This window comes from Phoenix dactylifera, chromosome 9, assembly GCF_009389715.1.
Source record: "Phoenix dactylifera cultivar Barhee BC4 chromosome 9, palm_55x_up_171113_PBpolish2nd_filt_p, whole genome shotgun sequence".
Classification (NCBI taxonomy): Eukaryota; Viridiplantae; Streptophyta; class Magnoliopsida; order Arecales; family Arecaceae; genus Phoenix; species Phoenix dactylifera.
The window spans coordinates 19,329,313-19,346,420 of NC_052400.1; the positions used below are offsets into that span (position 1 = coordinate 19,329,313).

The 17,108-nt window shown below is 39.3% G+C and overlaps 3 protein-coding genes across 3 annotated transcripts; 1 reads left to right on the forward strand and 2 right to left on the reverse strand.

The window, feature by feature from the left end:
- LOC120111938 (ras-related protein RIC2-like) lies at positions 1-8,634 on the reverse strand. Its single transcript, XM_039130353.1, has 2 exons — positions 8,080-8,634; positions 1-949 (listed from the first exon to the last, which is right to left on the reverse strand). The coding sequence occupies exons 1-2, from the start codon at positions 8,298-8,300 to the stop codon at positions 517-519; spliced, it is 654 nt and encodes a 217-aa protein (XP_038986281.1). The 5' UTR covers positions 8,301-8,634; the 3' UTR covers positions 1-516.
- Positions 8,635-12,165: 3,531 nt separating this feature from the next.
- LOC120112057 lies at positions 12,166-13,023 on the forward strand. Its single transcript, XM_039130643.1, has 2 exons — positions 12,166-12,631; positions 12,750-13,023. Exons 1-2 carry the CDS (start codon positions 12,356-12,358, stop codon positions 12,765-12,767), a joined length of 294 nt encoding a protein of 97 aa, XP_038986571.1. The 5' UTR covers positions 12,166-12,355; the 3' UTR covers positions 12,768-13,023.
- A 745-nt stretch (positions 13,024-13,768) lies between these two features.
- LOC103705662 (G-type lectin S-receptor-like serine/threonine-protein kinase SD2-5) lies at positions 13,769-16,281 on the reverse strand (the record flags this gene model as incomplete). Its single annotated transcript, XM_008793213.4, has 1 exon — positions 13,769-16,281. A coding segment is annotated over one exon (2,304 nt), but the record flags the coding sequence as incomplete, so codon positions are not given.
- Between the last annotated feature and the right edge of the window lie 827 nt (positions 16,282-17,108).

A 17,108-nucleotide genomic window follows, 5' to 3' on the forward strand; every position in this document is an offset into this window, starting at 1 on the left:
TTTTAAACAACAAAATGGATCAGACAACCAGTATCCTGCTTTGGAGAAGGAAAAAAAAGATTCAACAATTTCTCTCTCCAGAAAAAGGAAGAAATATTTCAGAAAAAGGTAGCATCATTCTCATTCTTTCTTGCATAACGGGCTCGGAACCGAATTATCATCACCTGGAGCTCTGTGGATTTTCAGTGCTGCAACGTGTTGCCAATAACTTGAAAACTTTGAATCCACCTAGAATCTCGGTGCTATTGCTACAATTTAAGCATGGAAACGTAGAACTACATGTCTCCAAAAACAGACTTTCTAATAAACTTGGCCATCATCTCAATATAACAAATCTAGTAAAAACCAAACCTAATCAAGCTCTCATGTTCTTGGAGGACATGTAATAAAAACGGAACCTAATCAAATCCTTCAGCTACAAATAATGTCTCGACTAAATAGAAAAAGAAATCTATTACAGCAAATCACATGAAGCATCTGAAATAGGCCCCTTACCTCAGAAAGGTCCTTCATAACTTAAGACGAGCAGCAGCCAACTCTCTTTAGTGCAGAAACATCGTCCTTCACATTAATTTTCTCTCCTTTGCTGGGGACTGCAGAGGCGGAGTCATCAGCTGCCTCCACTGCCTTTTTGCTTACAATTCGATAGATCTGAGTCAATACCTCTGCAAAGGCATTTTCCACATTTGTTGCTTCCAGTGCAGATGTCTCCATGAAATAGAGCGACTCTCTCTCTGCGAAAGCCTTCCCATCTTCAGTTGAAACAGCTACAAGATGACGAAGATCAGATTTGTTTCCGACGAGCATAACGACTATGTTTGGATCTGTATGGTCTCTCAGCTCCCGCAACCAGCGCTCCGCATTCTCAAATGTCACATGCCGGGTAACATCATAGACAAGCAAAGCACCAACAGCTCCTCGGTAGTATGCACTGGTGATGGCGCGATACCTGCACTTAAATGTGAGTTAGACCAGCATAGCAGGTACAACATGTGATGAAACTTGTTAGAGTAGCTTGGTCAGAGATAAAACTGATGCATAAATTAGGTGTAAAATGGAATGATGTCTCAATAGTACCAGATCAAGCAAACTATAGCTTCACTCGATCCATCATAGTGTCCATGTCAGCTATCATACAGCAAGATGATCATGCCATGCATTCAATGTTGTTAAAAACCAGTTAACGAAAAAATCCAGCTGTGACATTAAAACAAGCAGACGTGGAGAGCTCTTAATGATACAATATGTCAATCAGTATATGTTCCAACTTACGAGAACATTAATACACCCGATCAAAGCATTCACACAGTCCTATGAAACTTTAGAATAGTTTTAAGCTTACAACTTCTAAAATTCTATATTTAGATACTATACCAAGGCACATAACCAATACTGGCCCACATTTTTGCTGAGGGTGAATGACATCATTTTTTTTTTTGGCAAATAGTCAATGGTACTACTAGTAACAAGCAGAACATGATTTTAACCTCCCCTAAATCCCCTTCATAGATACAAAAATGAACCATAGCATCAACAATTAGATACTCCTAATGACAATTTAACTTATATTTAGCATTTGCAATATTAATTTCTTATGAGAAATCATCATTCTGCTGAAAGCAGAGCAGATCCAAGTGCAAGGGCAATGAAAAGTTAGTACCAGATACTTGGGGAGCTCATGCACCTGAAAGCATTCACAGATATTATTCTTTTACTTATAATTTATATAGGCTATTACCACAAAAGATAATAATAAAAGCCAGATGGCAATCTATGCTAGCTTCCTTGTCTTTCACTAGATTAATTATAGCAAAAGGAGACACTCTATAGATTGTCAAGTAAATAATTTCTTCAGCAGCTTCATCATAAAAGAGGCTAGTGGTATAAAAAAATAGAAGGCATCAAGAACCAGAATCAGGAGGGGGAGCAACTGCTTAAAGTGAAGGGGGACAGGTTGAGATCTAGTCCTTTTTTGAGGTGTCTTGATAGTTGAGATTTAAGAAGAAGAAATTGGTCTCTTTCCTTTTTAGGGGGTGTTTAACTTGGTAATCAGAGCTTTGGATGCGGGCAATCTATGATTGAATGAACAGGTGAGCAAGGGATTGTCTTTCTCATGAAAGGCTGGGATCAATAGATATCAATCAGGAAGGGTATAGATTGTTTAGAAGAGAAAAAGGGCATACTTCATCAATAAGAGAATGGGATCAAGGTCCTTAAAATCCACTTACCTTATTATTTTCTTTAGATCAAGGAGGCCAAAGCCACCCCACTACTCTCCTGCTCGGTATCTGGGCAGTCTAAGATCAATTACATGCAGGACCAGGATCTTTTTGTCCCGTGCGTGTGTGTGTGTTGGTTGGTTTTGTGTGTGTGTGTTGTGGGGGGGTCCAAGTCTTGAGGGATAGCACCACTTCAGGACTCAAACTCCTCATCTCTTGCTTGGAAGCGAGAGGGTGTACCACTGAGCCAATGCTTAGGAACAGGAACAGACCTCTTACAATTTGGTCTTCAGAGCATCATAGAGTTGTAGGGTGGCGGCTTCAGGTTAATGAAGCTGATATACAAAGAGAGAGAGAAGTAGAAAAGGTTGCAGAGATTTGGTTTGAATGTTTTAAGATTTGTCTCTTCTGGCTTTGGTGCAAGGAGTGCAAATGGGAGCTTGCTATTCGGCGTCAAGAGTCACACGGGGATGGGGACAGTACTAGGTTAAAATGGAGGAATTAGAAATATGGAGGTTCTTTGTAAATCAGCCTAGATATAGGGTTAAAAGAAGTGATGGTTGAGTGGGTTCTTGCAGGGTAGATGAGATTCCTGTGACTAATTTATTAGTCTTATATATGGTAATTTTGATGAAAGGATGGGTTAATATTTGGGCCAATCTCTAGTTTCTTACATTGGTGGGCTCAAGCAAAGAATTACCAAGATGAATTACTTGTTCTAGAGACCCCTTCAGGAGTTAACAATTTAAGCGTAACTCTAAACAAAAATGGGGTATATCTAACCCAAGTGGCTTCTCTCAGAAGAACGGATATGATCAACTATCTGTTTCAAGAAAATTTATGGATGTTTTATATGAGTGGTTTTATGTTAATCAAAATTTAGTACACTATTAACTAATGCACCATTCACCCAAGGATTCAAGCTCCATGGAGAAGATATGAAGATGCAATCTGATGGTGTTGTAGGTGTTACAAGACAGGCTCAGCTTTTATCAGTGAGCCAGCGATCATAACGCTTGCCCGTTGATGGATCCATTAAAAATTGGGTCCTCTGGTTGAATAAATAATATCTTGCCAAGGAAATTTTTGAAGATGGGACAAGTCTTCATTGATCAATGGTGAGGATCATATATTGGTGCCTCATAATGAGAGGGATGTAAACAAGTGAACATGGAGTCTTTATTGATCAAATGTGTGGATGAGTACAGTAACCCCAGGGTGTCTCATATAACTTTGTTTGAGATCTAAGCAAGCATTAATGACTAAAATTAGCATTGTGAGAAAAAGGGATAGAAAATCTGGGATAATGATAAGTCAACTTTGATTTAATGCTTAAAGGCTGTGGATGGGGATCGGCTTTGGCTAGGTTAAGGATAATTTTCTGGTGGCTCAGATGACCAATAGGAGGATATCTAGAGTTGGAATATAGACAGGAGAGATGTCTGCACGCATGCATGAGAGGGAGGGAGGGAGGGAGGGGTAGAGAGAGAGAGAGTAGACATGTTATTTTTTCTGCGAAAACTAATGCAAAAAGAAAGCATATTGCATGCAACTTGACCTTGACAAATAGTGAGAAAAAAATGCAACCAAGGTAGCTAGTAAAATTATGTCATGTCTTACATTAAAAGATACAGATATTGAGTGTAAGGTTATAAATAACAAGCAGATGGGTAAACCTTGAAGTTGCCAAAGAATGGGTGAGAACATGTATTAAATCTGAAGGATTGATTTAGATTATTCAGTTTCAGAAAGGGCACAACCTTCAAGTTATTTTATCTATAGAAAACTAATGTTCCTAAGAAGTTTTAGTCTGACGAAGCTTTTTAATATCCAAAAGTTTCTAATTCAAAATACCTTTTTCACGGAAAAAAAAATATTATGGCCAGCTTGAGATGAAAGCCAGAGCTATTAATGTTTGAAAGCATGCCAATCAGGCATGTTAGGACACAAAAAGTTTCTTGACTCTTCAGAATTAGTTCATTCATTCAATAATGTATTAACAATGAAAAAGGATTCATAAGACAATATTTTCCTATTTTAAAGAGTCCTAAGAAGTAGCTTCAGTCCGAAGAAATAGATAGGTGTGCATGGGGGCAGAGGCTATGATTATCGGCCCATAACAGAGAAAGGTGATGTCACAACTAAACCATTAAATGTCACAAACTTGAAAACAAGGTTAATAATAGATTATGAACCATTATACTGAAGATGCAAACTAAAATATATCCATGCCCTCTGCACAGTTGAAAAGGGATGCTACAAGGCTAAATAACAAGCAGGCATCAATGAAATGCCACAGAATGGGCAGCATCAAGATCAGACATGCAGTCCAGATACCATAACATTGTAACAGATCTGGATGTATATATTCAGTGCAGAAGAACAAGGAAATTGGTCTTTTGCTTATTGTTGAAGGAATCTTATTCAAAAATATTATCAAAGAGAAAGATTTGGTTAGTTCCAGAGTGCTAGAGGATATACTAATAAATCATATATTGGCCATAAAGATGAACCAAAATTCATGGACATGCCGTGCAACAGAACAGAGACCTATTACAAGCATTAGTCACAGAATATATTAATAGAGAACAACAAGTCTTCAATAAGTACAATGGTAAAGCAAAGTACAATAAGTACAATGGTGAAGAAAACTAGTAACAAGATGAGACAATGCTTGCAGTAATTAATCTTTATGGCAGCACATAACAAGATAATAGAACAAAAGATTCTAAAGCAGAGGAATAAAAGCGAAAGAAAGATGGCACAGGACTAACATATATCCAGAAAGATGCTTTAGTATGTCCATACTATTAGAGGAAAAAAAGCATGTACAAGAATTGGAGCTCATGCTCAGCCGACACAAGATAAAGCCTGAAATGAAAAAAATTGAGACAGCAACAAAATATCCAGCTATGAAATTGGCTAAGATCATGAGTTCAATGCAGAATCCATAGGGGAATGAAATAACAAAGAATTGATACGTTCAATGAATTGGCAATACTCACCAAAACAAAATACATGAGGTTTTTAAACAAGCATGCAAATGAATGTAGAGAAGCTTAATAGAGAAGCTTAACTGAAAAGACAGACCAAACTCTTTTGGGAAAAGAGCAAGCTTAATATGATTTGCATGTTTCCCACAAGGAGACAATGCAATAACTATATACCAAGTCAAATATAAAAATCAACTGAGATAACCAAGTGTGTCGAGGAGAGGATGGGTGGAGCAAGATAGAGAATAATGGAAAAGAGCCTGACTGAAGCCCAATCTTCTCATTGCAAAATCAGTGATGGGCCATCTAATTTAATAGTAACATTGCTGTCTTAAAGAATGGACCTGGCAAGAAACACACAGTCAACCTCCCTAAGCATTGTAAACAAAAGAGTTTAGGGTTGCACTCTGTTTGGATACTTAACAAATTATGACCTTACTGATATGATACATACACTTTAGGAGGGATACAAATAGCACTAGGTCAGCCCAAAGGGCCACCAAGATGACAGGATTAAATGAGCCAGGTGACTCAAAGACTAAGAGAAGTAAACCAAGTTGGTTAGGTTTATTAGGCCTAAATAGGTATAAGGTCAGGCCCAGTTCAATCCTAACACAACCAAAAGTTTGACCTATTTATCATGTTATATATCATCATACATGAAAAGGGATTGACAAAGAATATTTATTATTTTATATATGCATTCTTCATGTGTCTTTCACTCTATAAACAAGTTTAGAAAGAAATAAAACATAATGATAGTGTAACTACCAAAGCTGAAGTGCAATAATCAGTACGAACAAATAACTTATAGGCTGGAATGGTTTCCAAACTCTTTCTCCAATTTCCTTCAACGTGATGAAGGAAACCCTACTGTAGTAAAGCAACTCTTTGCAGGACCAAATAAAGGAAATTGCTACAATCTCTTGCGTCTCCCCCAGCCACCCTCCACCCTGGTGGGATCTCTAACTGGCAAAGGAATGGGATCAAATCCTAAATGATACAACACCTAAATCTTTCGCCATAAGGCCAACACTAAAACCTCTGATTGCTGTCTTACCAATCTTGAAATCCATCACCTAAGATGCTTCCTTCAACTTTCCCTCTTAGATAGGGACTTCTTTGTTATTTTTGCAAATGTGGGTCAGGGGGATAGTGGGGACATGGATCCATGATGAGTTGGATCAAGCCCAAGTCTGGTCATCAAGTTGCGAGTCAGGTTAGGACCAGACTAAAGTCGGTTGATATGATCGAATGAACACTGATGGATTGTATAGTTGGTTCAATATGGGGTTAAGTTACAAAAATTGATTTCTAGCATGGGCATGAGTTCTAAGAATTTATGTACATATTATGCATGTTGGAATTTTTAAATTATTTCCTACAGATATGTACTTACATGTCATATATTAGTATTTCGAAGCCATTTCTTATGTAAACATCCTAAGCTTGCATTTATGGATCGACATGGATTCTATCCATTATGTTTGCAGTAGCAACCTTTGCTTTGGGTTGTTGCTACAGCTGGCCTCTATATAAGAAGCCCAAGCAACTATGAATCTTCAGAAATTTCTTTAAAAGGCACTTCCACTATCTAAAAACTCTTTTAGATCATAGTTGGGCAACTTAAACGCGCTTTCAACTAAGCTTTGAAGAAATTTTTCAGCTTATCACCATCAAACAAATCGAAACTTGCGGTATGTAAAGAGAAGCTGAGCTAGAACTCAATACTTGTGAGGCCATTAGAAATGCTTCCATGAATAATGTGTTGCAAACATCTATCCTGCAATGGTATTAACTTCTTATCTCCTTCCTGTTGCAAGAACTCAACTTGCCAGCAACATAATGGAGACAGTTTGTATCATCATTTATATGACCTAGAATAAACCTAGGTAAGTATTTAAATCTCCTAGGATTTTCCTCACCAAAAAAAAAAAAATCTGTTACTCTTCTTGAATTCTAAAACTGATCATTTTGATAAATATGCACCACAGTTCGATATTAATAGTTGTCATGCCTCTGATGAATATTTTTCCTAGAAAATCTACACTCTATATCATGTCCTATGGTAGGATGATCCTGGATATGCAGAAGTGGGGATCAATGCGAAGTTGATAAGTCAAGAGTTATAGTATAAGTTAAACAATGCGTTATTTTTAACCTGGAAAGATGGACTACCTAGTGGGACTTCATCCAAACAGCCATGTTGATCCACCATTCAGATAAGGGAACTGTTTCCATAATGCTGAACCAAGAGAGATGTTTACAAGTGATCTGAAATATTTATATCCACGAATCATTCTTTGAAGTGTTGAGTGACTCTTATTTGGTGTTCTCATCCTCAGATCTAGGAAGAGCCTCTTTCCATGTAATTTTTCCCCACTTTTGATTTCAATTTGTCCCCTGTTCGATGTTTCTAATTCCACCTTACCCAGAATCAAACGGCTCTGACATGCACTCACCTACTGGCACATACCCCTCTGGAGAGCATGATACATTCAGTGAGCTTCCATAAGATCAAGAAACACAAACATATACACTAAGGCGGTGCCAAGAATGTAGGATACCGGCAAATCATGCGTCTAGCATTTCTAGCACATCATGATCTCAAGGGACCATTATCCAAGACCGAGATCTCAAAGTCCAGGCTACTGATCTAACATAAGAATAAGCAGATCATGGAATTTAAAAAAGTGCCAGTACTAGATCGCAGCAACTAATCTCATTAATAGATGTTCCAAAGAAACCCTTACTAGTAATAAGTTACAATCAGTAGATCCTCGACTCTAACACCCACTTAAGCGCTTGCCCTAACTCAAGAAAATACGTGATTCTTCGGAACAAAGCAAAAGAAAAGAAATAGATACCTTTCTTGGCCGGCGGTGTCCCAAATCTGGGCCTTGATGACCTTGCCGTCGACGTTGAGGCTGCGGGTGGCGAACTCGACGCCGATGGTGGACTTGGACTCGAGGCTGAACTCGTTCCTGGTGAACCTCGACAGAAGATTCGACTTCCCCACCCCTGAATCCCCGATCAGCACCACCTTGAACAGATAGTCGTAGTCGTCTTCCGTCCTGTAACTGGCCATCTCTCTCTTCCTTTTCTTTTTTTCCCTCTTCCCTTTCTCCTCCCTTCTTCTTCTTGGATCTTAGTCTCAGCTAAGAAGAAGAACAAGAAAGGAAGACAGGAGCTTAGGGAAGAGAAAAGCGCGTCGATCTCGCACAGCGGTGGTAGTGGCTTCCCGTCTGTCTCTTTCCCGATTCCGTTTTAATAGGGGAAGGCGAGATTTTGGTCGGCTCGTGCTGGATTTTTCTTTTTACACGGGGAAGCGAGACGGGCCATGGGGCCATGAAGGCGAGATTGTTTCAGAGATGGGCTTCTTGATGAAAAGGGTTGTGGTTTGAGCCGTCTGACGATGCTCCCATGGGATGACGAGGGATACAGGGATATATGTGGAGACAATAATATCCTTCGAGTATCCCAATTTATCTAAATATAAATAAAAATTTTAAAAAATAATATAATTATTATATTTCTGATCCAAAGGATTATAGTAACCACCATATGTTCACAGAAAATTTTGTCCACAAGCATGTAAGATATGTGATCATGATATCATAAATCAAACAGTAAAATAATTAATCAATTAATTAAATCTAAAATTATATAATTAAAATTTAAGCATAATATATCATAAAATTTTAAAAATATTTAATAATCGATTTTCAGATAATCTAGCAAGAGTCTCTGTAGGATAGCTATCTACCTATAATAAATTGACCAAAGCTACAAACACTGCTACTTATTTCAAAGCTTCAAACATTATGTTTATAGTTTTGTAAAATATCTAATTATACAAAGTAAAGTAACTAAAGAGAATGATTTCATAACATTTGCGGATCTTATGGCATCTTGTTTCCATAACAAGATATAATTTGCCGATAAAAAAATTCAAAAATGGCATTTGAAGCTTGCATCTCTCTTAGACGAGTCATATATAACTAATGCCCACACAAGAAGATCCAGTCTAGTGGATAATGCTGTTCTTCTTAACAAACAAGATAACATTGTTCTTTATTTTGTTGACGAAGTACGTGATTTTAATAGATTTTAATCATTCTTCTCTGTGGAGTGTACATGAAGACACTGATTTGGATGGTGAGACTTGTGCTTCAAGATTGACTGATTTTAATAAATCTCCAACAAATTCCAACACGATCTCTAGATTCCGTTTTAGCATTTTAATTGGCGACAGAACCACATGAGTCTTAAAATCCTCATGCTCTAATTGCATGATAAGTGGTTGAAAAGCTTCACGAAAAGCTCTAGACAACCTGTCCTTTGCATTTAGAACTGTTTTCACATACAGTTCAAGGAATACGGTTGCATTAAGAAAAAACCCAGATCCAAAATCTTCATTCGAGCCTTAATATCTAGGTACAGGTCAGGTTGGGTCGAGTCAAATTTTAGTAAATCTAGACCTGATTCGAAAAGTAGAACGGATCCAATTTTAGAATCCGACTCGACCCCACGGTCCTTTAAAATGGGTCGGATCGGGTCTAAGTGGTTGGGTTGGATCGGGTCATAGATCAATCCGACCCATTTGTAGCTTAGGTCCACTTGACTGGTTCAATATCCATATTTATATCCATCAAAGAAAGCACGCATATATAGATATGGATAGACAACTATCCGATCCATATTCGAATATTCGATTCTATGTATGATCCTATTTAATTTTATATAGTACTTATAAAATATTAAGAAAAATATATAACCACATTAATGCACTACTAACTTGATTTATCATCGACTTAGTAATATTTCTGATTCTATAGTTATAGATGTTAATTATCTGACTTATATATATATATTTATATTTATACTTTTAGTATCTGATTTGTATCCATATCCATTTGAAATAAATATAAATATAAATTTTTAAATCCGACTAATATCTGTATCTGCATCTGCATTCGTCAAAAATAATAAATATAAACATAAATATATCTGATGTCCCATTTGGTTTCAACCCTAAGGAGCTGGTACCTACAGGTTGTTTGACCATAGAGGGCACTCATTGCCTTCAATGGTCAATAACAGCTTGTGATGTAACTTTGCCACGGAGGGCAGTTGTTGCCATAATGTGTTGCATTTCCCAAATGTTTAAGAGCTTGAAAACAAGCTTCTACAACGTGTACGTTTCACACCTTACGGTGGTCGTGCAGACTGTTTGTTTAACATGAGAGTGAGGCTCATGTGAGTTCGAGGATATGGAAAGGCTATTGTGTGAACAAATAATGCAAGAATAGGCGCTTGCCCAAAGATGGCTCGTTAAGCAGTGTTGTTCATGTTGTAGAGATTGAAAATAGCTTGCAAGGGAGCCACAGGGAGAATCTTCACATGCCGTGGCATCCTAGTTAAAGTATAGACTCCATTTGCCTCAACTGCAATGCTTCAGCCATTAAAATTTATTATAAGTTTTATATGTTGGGCTTGCACTCTTATTAAATGATTATAAGTGATTTCATCTTGCAATTTATTCATGTGTCAAGTCTAAACCTGATCAAGGAAGAGATCGATGCTCGTCTACATCAAACACAAATTATATAGATTCTTGATCTCATCCGAGAATGAGCCTCCAGGCCTACCTAATGTCGTGGCACTCCCACTCAGAACCATGAGGTCGTTAATTTAATCCATATTTTGCAGAAATTTAAACTGCAACCTTATTCTAAGAGGCTTTTTTTGCACCTAGATGGCCCCCCGGACGACAAGCGGGACAATAAAAGAAAAGATTATGATATATATATATATCTTTAATAAAATGTCTTTTAATTGAGATTAAAATTTATATGCTAAGCTTTGTAATTCAGTGGATAAGTAAAATTATTATACTGACCTTGCCTAGGTGTCCATGAATTTTGGAACCTGTGACCTTCGACATTAGCAAGCCTCGAAATCATGCAGAACAAGTCCCTGATTTGATTGTACATGCAAGAATTGCAATCACTCAAGGAACAACAAATGCCAAATTGAGCATGTTATTATGCAAGATTTCTATTATTTCAACGAAGGTAGGGGTAACTTGTGCTTTTGCCATCAAACTAGGCCGGGGCCTTGGTCTTGTCTGCACCCATTTAGGCCTTATGATAACGTGGACTCAAGTCTGAATCCAAACTGCAAGCGCATATTTGAGTTCAAAAAAATGGGATACAATTAAACATTTTGGTCAAGCTCAAACTTGAAAACTAATATTCCGAGCACCTTGTTTATGATAATGACAATAATAAAGTTAGATCTTGGTGCTAATGATAATTAGCATCACAATAACTTTCCTGCAAATGGTTTCGTTAGACATTCTTATATGCTTATTTTTATTTGTTCTTTAGTGCTTTTTTTCATTTAGATATATTTTAAAATTGTTTAAATACAAAGGCCTTCAATTAAATTATCCTTGGATCCATTGTATTGTATCTAATTTCTAGGAGACTAGTCTGATGAAGCTCGATCATATCTTATATTAATCAGTAATTATTTAGATTGTTGAAATGCGAACAGATTTACTTTTTTTTTTTCTTTTTAATGTAAAGATGTAAAGTCCATCACAAATTTGTTGATTCATGGCTTCCATGTACTCCCTCAAATAGAACCTAAAACTCTCATTGAGATATCCAATAACCGCTTGACATCCAACCTACCTTATTGGTACTGGATCCATATCAGATACGAATCTAATCCATCTTGCCATCCAAATTCAGATCTGGTAACTTTTGAATCCGTATCTCGTAACTTTTTTAACGCGGTCTTGGATTTGGATTAGGATCTGGCGCAAATTCCATTTGTTTGCGAGGTTGCCATCCTTCCATGCAATTCGGCAACTTATTCCGAATGAAAAAAAAAGGGGAGAAAACTCTGAAATCGGCAAACTCACTCCACAATCATGCTTCCCACGTCCTCTCCATTATTTAACGCAAACGCCGACATCCACGTCCTTTTTCTCCCTCGCTTCCACCCACTTCTGATCTCAACTCTCCACCTCTCCGCTGTCGGACGCACTACCCTCTCAAATCATCCAAAATAAGCTCTCCACCTTTACAACTCGAATCCATTTCCATCTCCTCCCGTGCGTTCAGTTCACCAATGTCGAGCAGCAGTTCAGAGATCACGACTCCATCTCCATCCCATGAAGCCTCCCCTTCAAGAACGGTCCAACTCGTCCCGCGAAGGGTCTCCGACGGCCTCCTCGTCAAGTTCGCCGACACGTCGGAATTCGACTTCGAGTACGAGAAGAGCGGCCTGTGGTCGCCGCCGGTGCCGCGCGGTGCCTTCCTCGGCTCGCCGATGCGCACTGAATTGATCGCCGCGCTCAGGGCCGCCTCCGGAAGGCGGCGGCGCAGAGACAATTCTTGTTTCCATGTGAGCATCGAATAAGAATATTTTCTTCAATCTTGCTCTCTTCTTAGACGGTAGGCTAAAATGTGTCGTGGCGAAGGTATTAGCTTCTATCACATTGCTTCTGTTTTCCGGTTTGCAGGTCTTTTGGGGCACATGACACGGACCAATGTTGCTGCGTTGGGAAATGGATCCGGATTTGGAGATGAGGAGCCTGGATTTTTTGCAACTTAATCTGTGGTTTATATATTTTCATTTCTTCTTCTAAATTTTTAGTGATTGATGTATACAGTAGTTGCAATCTATGAGTTTGTAATGGTCATTTCCACTCAATCTTTTGTTTTCAATTCATATTCTCATATTGTGTCCTGTAGTCAAAAATTGGAATTCTATCATGTCTTTTCTTCTTTTCTTCACCATTTTACTTTGGTAGGTGTTGGATGAACACCAGATCTTATATTGGTATTTGACTAGCAGAAAACTTGAAATACCAGCAAATTTCGCCCGGCTTAAAAGCGACGTTAAAAGATACTGAAACATTGCATTAAAGGAAGAGAGTTCCAAGGACACAGGAAAATAGAGACTTCTGAAAATTGCAAAAAAACCAAAGAATATGTGACAAAATTGCAAACCATATGCAATTCTAGGGAGCATGCGTTCGCCGTCATCAGGAACAACACATTATGCTCACCCTGGACAAACGGGCACTTATTGAAAGGGAAAAGCCACTACAAATTTCAAATCTCTCGTTCATACCTACTTCTTCAAGAACTAGTTATGAAAACAGGGAACTTTTGTATGTTCTCATCTTACAAATAGTTATATTTCTTATCATGAATGGTTACTTTGACAGAAGTTCCTACTTCAGAAAGGACATCTGTGCTTCAAGATTTCAGTAAACATCCTACTGTCACTATGTTCATGTTTTGGAGCATGCTGCTCGTATCCCTAATCTGAGGCATGCGAAACAATTCATTACCAGTCATAACAAGTTATGCCTTACATGAATTTTGGTTGATAAATAAATAAAAGAGTGCAATGATGCTACTAAGCAAAATATGTGCACTTTCAGATAAATTTTCTTCTTTCATGTTCAGTTTCAAGCGCTCTTTTAATTGCCGGGTCATGTGGTTGGAATGCAATTAACAAAGTTGCCAAACATTTCCTTCGTTGAACCCTTTGTTTCTAGAGTAAGAGATAAGTAGTAGCATATTGGAAACAAACTCGGTTTATGTGATTTGTAGGATTTTGATGAGAAATTATACAGCATTTTTTCAAAAATGATACAAAAGCATAGAACACAAATTGCTGCTCGCGTGAAAACAGAAATACCTGAGAACACAGCTTCTCTGTTCATAGAAAACATTCTTTCACCTGGGTCCTGATAAAAGTGCTGCCGATTGTGGAGGTGAAGCTTCCAAATGATTCGCATTGCTCGGCATCACTGGAGTTGTAGTGACAAAGTTATAGTCCAAGCAAGTTTCTACGTTCATTGCACCTTCTAAAACCTTGACTACGGTTGACATGGAAGGTCTTTTATTGCTATCTATTTGCAGACACCACATTGCGAGTTGCATTAGTTCAATAACTTCTTCACGATGCAATTGCATATCATTGCTACGGTTGTCGACAAGATCCAATAATCTATCTTCTTTAATCTTTTCTTCCAATAAGCTAATTAAATGAATACTTTCTTCAGGCTGGGAATAGTCCAAGTTCTTTCTTCCACACACAATTTCCATGACTACAACACCAAAGCTATAGATGTCCACCTTTTCAGTAATTCTTGATGTTAGCCATTCAGGTGCTAAATACCCAGGTGTTCCCCTCATTCTGGTCATCACATAGCTCTGATCCCTGTCGATCAGCTTAGCGAGCCCAAAATCAGAAACCTTAGCATTGAAATTGTCATCTAAAAGGATATTTTGTGGCTTAATATCTAGATGTGCAATTCTTTGCCTGCATTCTTCGTGAAGGTAAGATAGTCCCTTGGCTATATGAGTGATAATTCTACGTCTCGTCTGCCAATCGAGAGCAACAACTTGATTTCTGTAGAAGATCCACTTGTCCAATGATCCATTACACATGTGCTCGTAGACTAGAAGCCGATATGATCGCTCGGCACAGAACCCTATCAACCTCACCAGATAAATATGGTGAATGCTACCAATTGTCTGAACCTCTGCTAAAAATTCCTTCTTTCCCTGACCAACGCCATCCAAGCGCTTCACCGCTACTCTCATATCGCCCAACTTTCCGTCAAAAACAGACCCAAAGCCTCCTTCTCCTAGCTTTTTGCAGAAGTTCTCGGTGGCTACTTTCAGTTCTTCAAAAGAAAACCTAGTTGGCATTCCTGGTAGCTGATCAAATTGATCCTCTTCTTCCATATGTGAATTCTTTTTTCTCATGAAAAAAACAGTAAGGCCAGCTACAAGGAATACGGCAAATAAAGCTCCAAGAGTGGAACCCAGTATTGCTCCAGCACCCATTACCTTCCCTCTAGAAGATGGAGAACTCACTGTCCCATTATTGGTTGCTCTAGGGACAATCTGGACCTTAACATATGCATTTGAATTGTAATGAGTTACTGTAGGCTGATTGTTCATCAGCGAGAACAACTGCGACGGCAAGAAACAAGTACCATCAGAAAGATTTTGGTCATACCGAAAAACAGCAGCTTTGCAAGAGCAATTTTTTAAGCATGCCTGCTTGCAACTCTCTTCATTTTTCAGATTCACGCTATCAGACGAAGAGAAATAAGCAACATCCTTGAGAGCCAAGAGCTGGTGATCTTGCAGCGATTGGCAAGATAGAGGAGTCACAAGGGAGCAACCAAGACTCGGTTGCCTATCATCAATCTGTCTGAAATAATTCGAACTGACATTGGCGCTGGGACAGCTGCACTGCCCGTTATCAGAACAAATTCCATACGGTCCGCACACTGTGGGATAGGCACAATTATCCGGGTAAAGGCTCAAAACATCATCCACAATGCTCCACCCTGTTGTTACCCATTCATAGAGTTTCAAATGCCCGTCTGACTCCAGCCTCATATACTGGACCGATGATGCTGAAGGCAACGTGATACTTTTATCCGGCACACCCGGTTTGGTAAATGAAGCAAAGATTGCGAGGCTGCCATTAGTGAATGTCACGTAGGCAGACTTGTTCTCTGCTTTCGGTTTACTGACTGTATAACTATAGTACTGCTGGGGAGGAGTCGAATCGGCAAAAGCTCCCAATCCATTAGGGAGAACGGTGAGGTATAACTGACCTCGAGTCCAATTCGTGGCGGAGATGTTGGCTGTCAGCCTCTGCCCCTCCCTCAGCGTCTGCCCAGGAACCAGCGAGTCAGTCGGGTGATCGAATGACTGCCAAATTGATGCATTCTTCCGATCAAAGAGCAGCAGATTTCCGGATGCCGTGATGTTCATACCCACGACGGATCGGCCTGACGTGTTGGTGGACCAGACAAGGCTACCGTCGGCGTCCCGGAGGACCAAGTCCCCATCTTCGGTGAAGTGGAGGGTGGCGTTCTCGCGGACGGGGCGGTCCCGATTGGCGGACCACACGACCTGTGGGGAGCCTACCACGGGGTTGGTGATATCGGCGCCGCTGTTGGTGTAGACGATGAAGACGGCGAAGAGGAAGGCGTCGCAGGCGGCGTTGCAGAAGCACAAAAATTAGAAAGGTTCTCGCTCATGAGATCATCAGCATCAATACTAGGTCGCATACTAGGTCACAAAAATTGGACACTTAAATGCCCCAATCGAATCCAGCCTTGTGTACTAAACCGATGATGCTGAAGAAAAGTTGATTCTTTTATCTGGCACTCCTGGTTTGGTAGAGAGAGCATAATTATATTGCAGTATTGCAAATAATAAGTGCCACAAAAGGTAGATTTGTTCTCTGCTTTAGGCTCAGTGAGTCCGTAGTGGTAGTAAATCTGGAGAGGACTAGGATCAACAAAAGCATGCAATTCATCAGTAAGAACGGTGAGATAGAATCGAGTTCGAGTCCAATTCATATTGGAGATGTTGGCACTGAGCCCTAGCCCCACCCTCTTTGATTGGCTAGCAAGCAGTTAGTGCAAACTTTAGTCCCATTCATCACGGAGATGTTTTGAGTCCTCTCTTCCATTAAGTAAACCTGTTAATGTTGCAGGAAACAATTCTGAGAGATGTGTACCTGAACACACCAAGTGCAATGACGAGTGGGAGAGTGATGAAGATGGCTAAGCATCTGAATAAATCTCCCAACATCATGGATGGCGATGGCAAGGTGACGAGCTGCCTCTGCCTTTGACAGCATCAAGATCTTAAATCTCAGACCCGCTACCCTAACATCAAGCGTGCCATTCTGCAAGCAGCTACCTATGTGCAAGAGGTCAAAGCAAAGTGCAGTTGAGGCCAGGTTCCTCACAGCATCATCATCCAAGCTCATAAAGGCAAGCAATACTCACCAAAGCAAAGCTAACGCTGATGCCAAGGATAATCGGAGG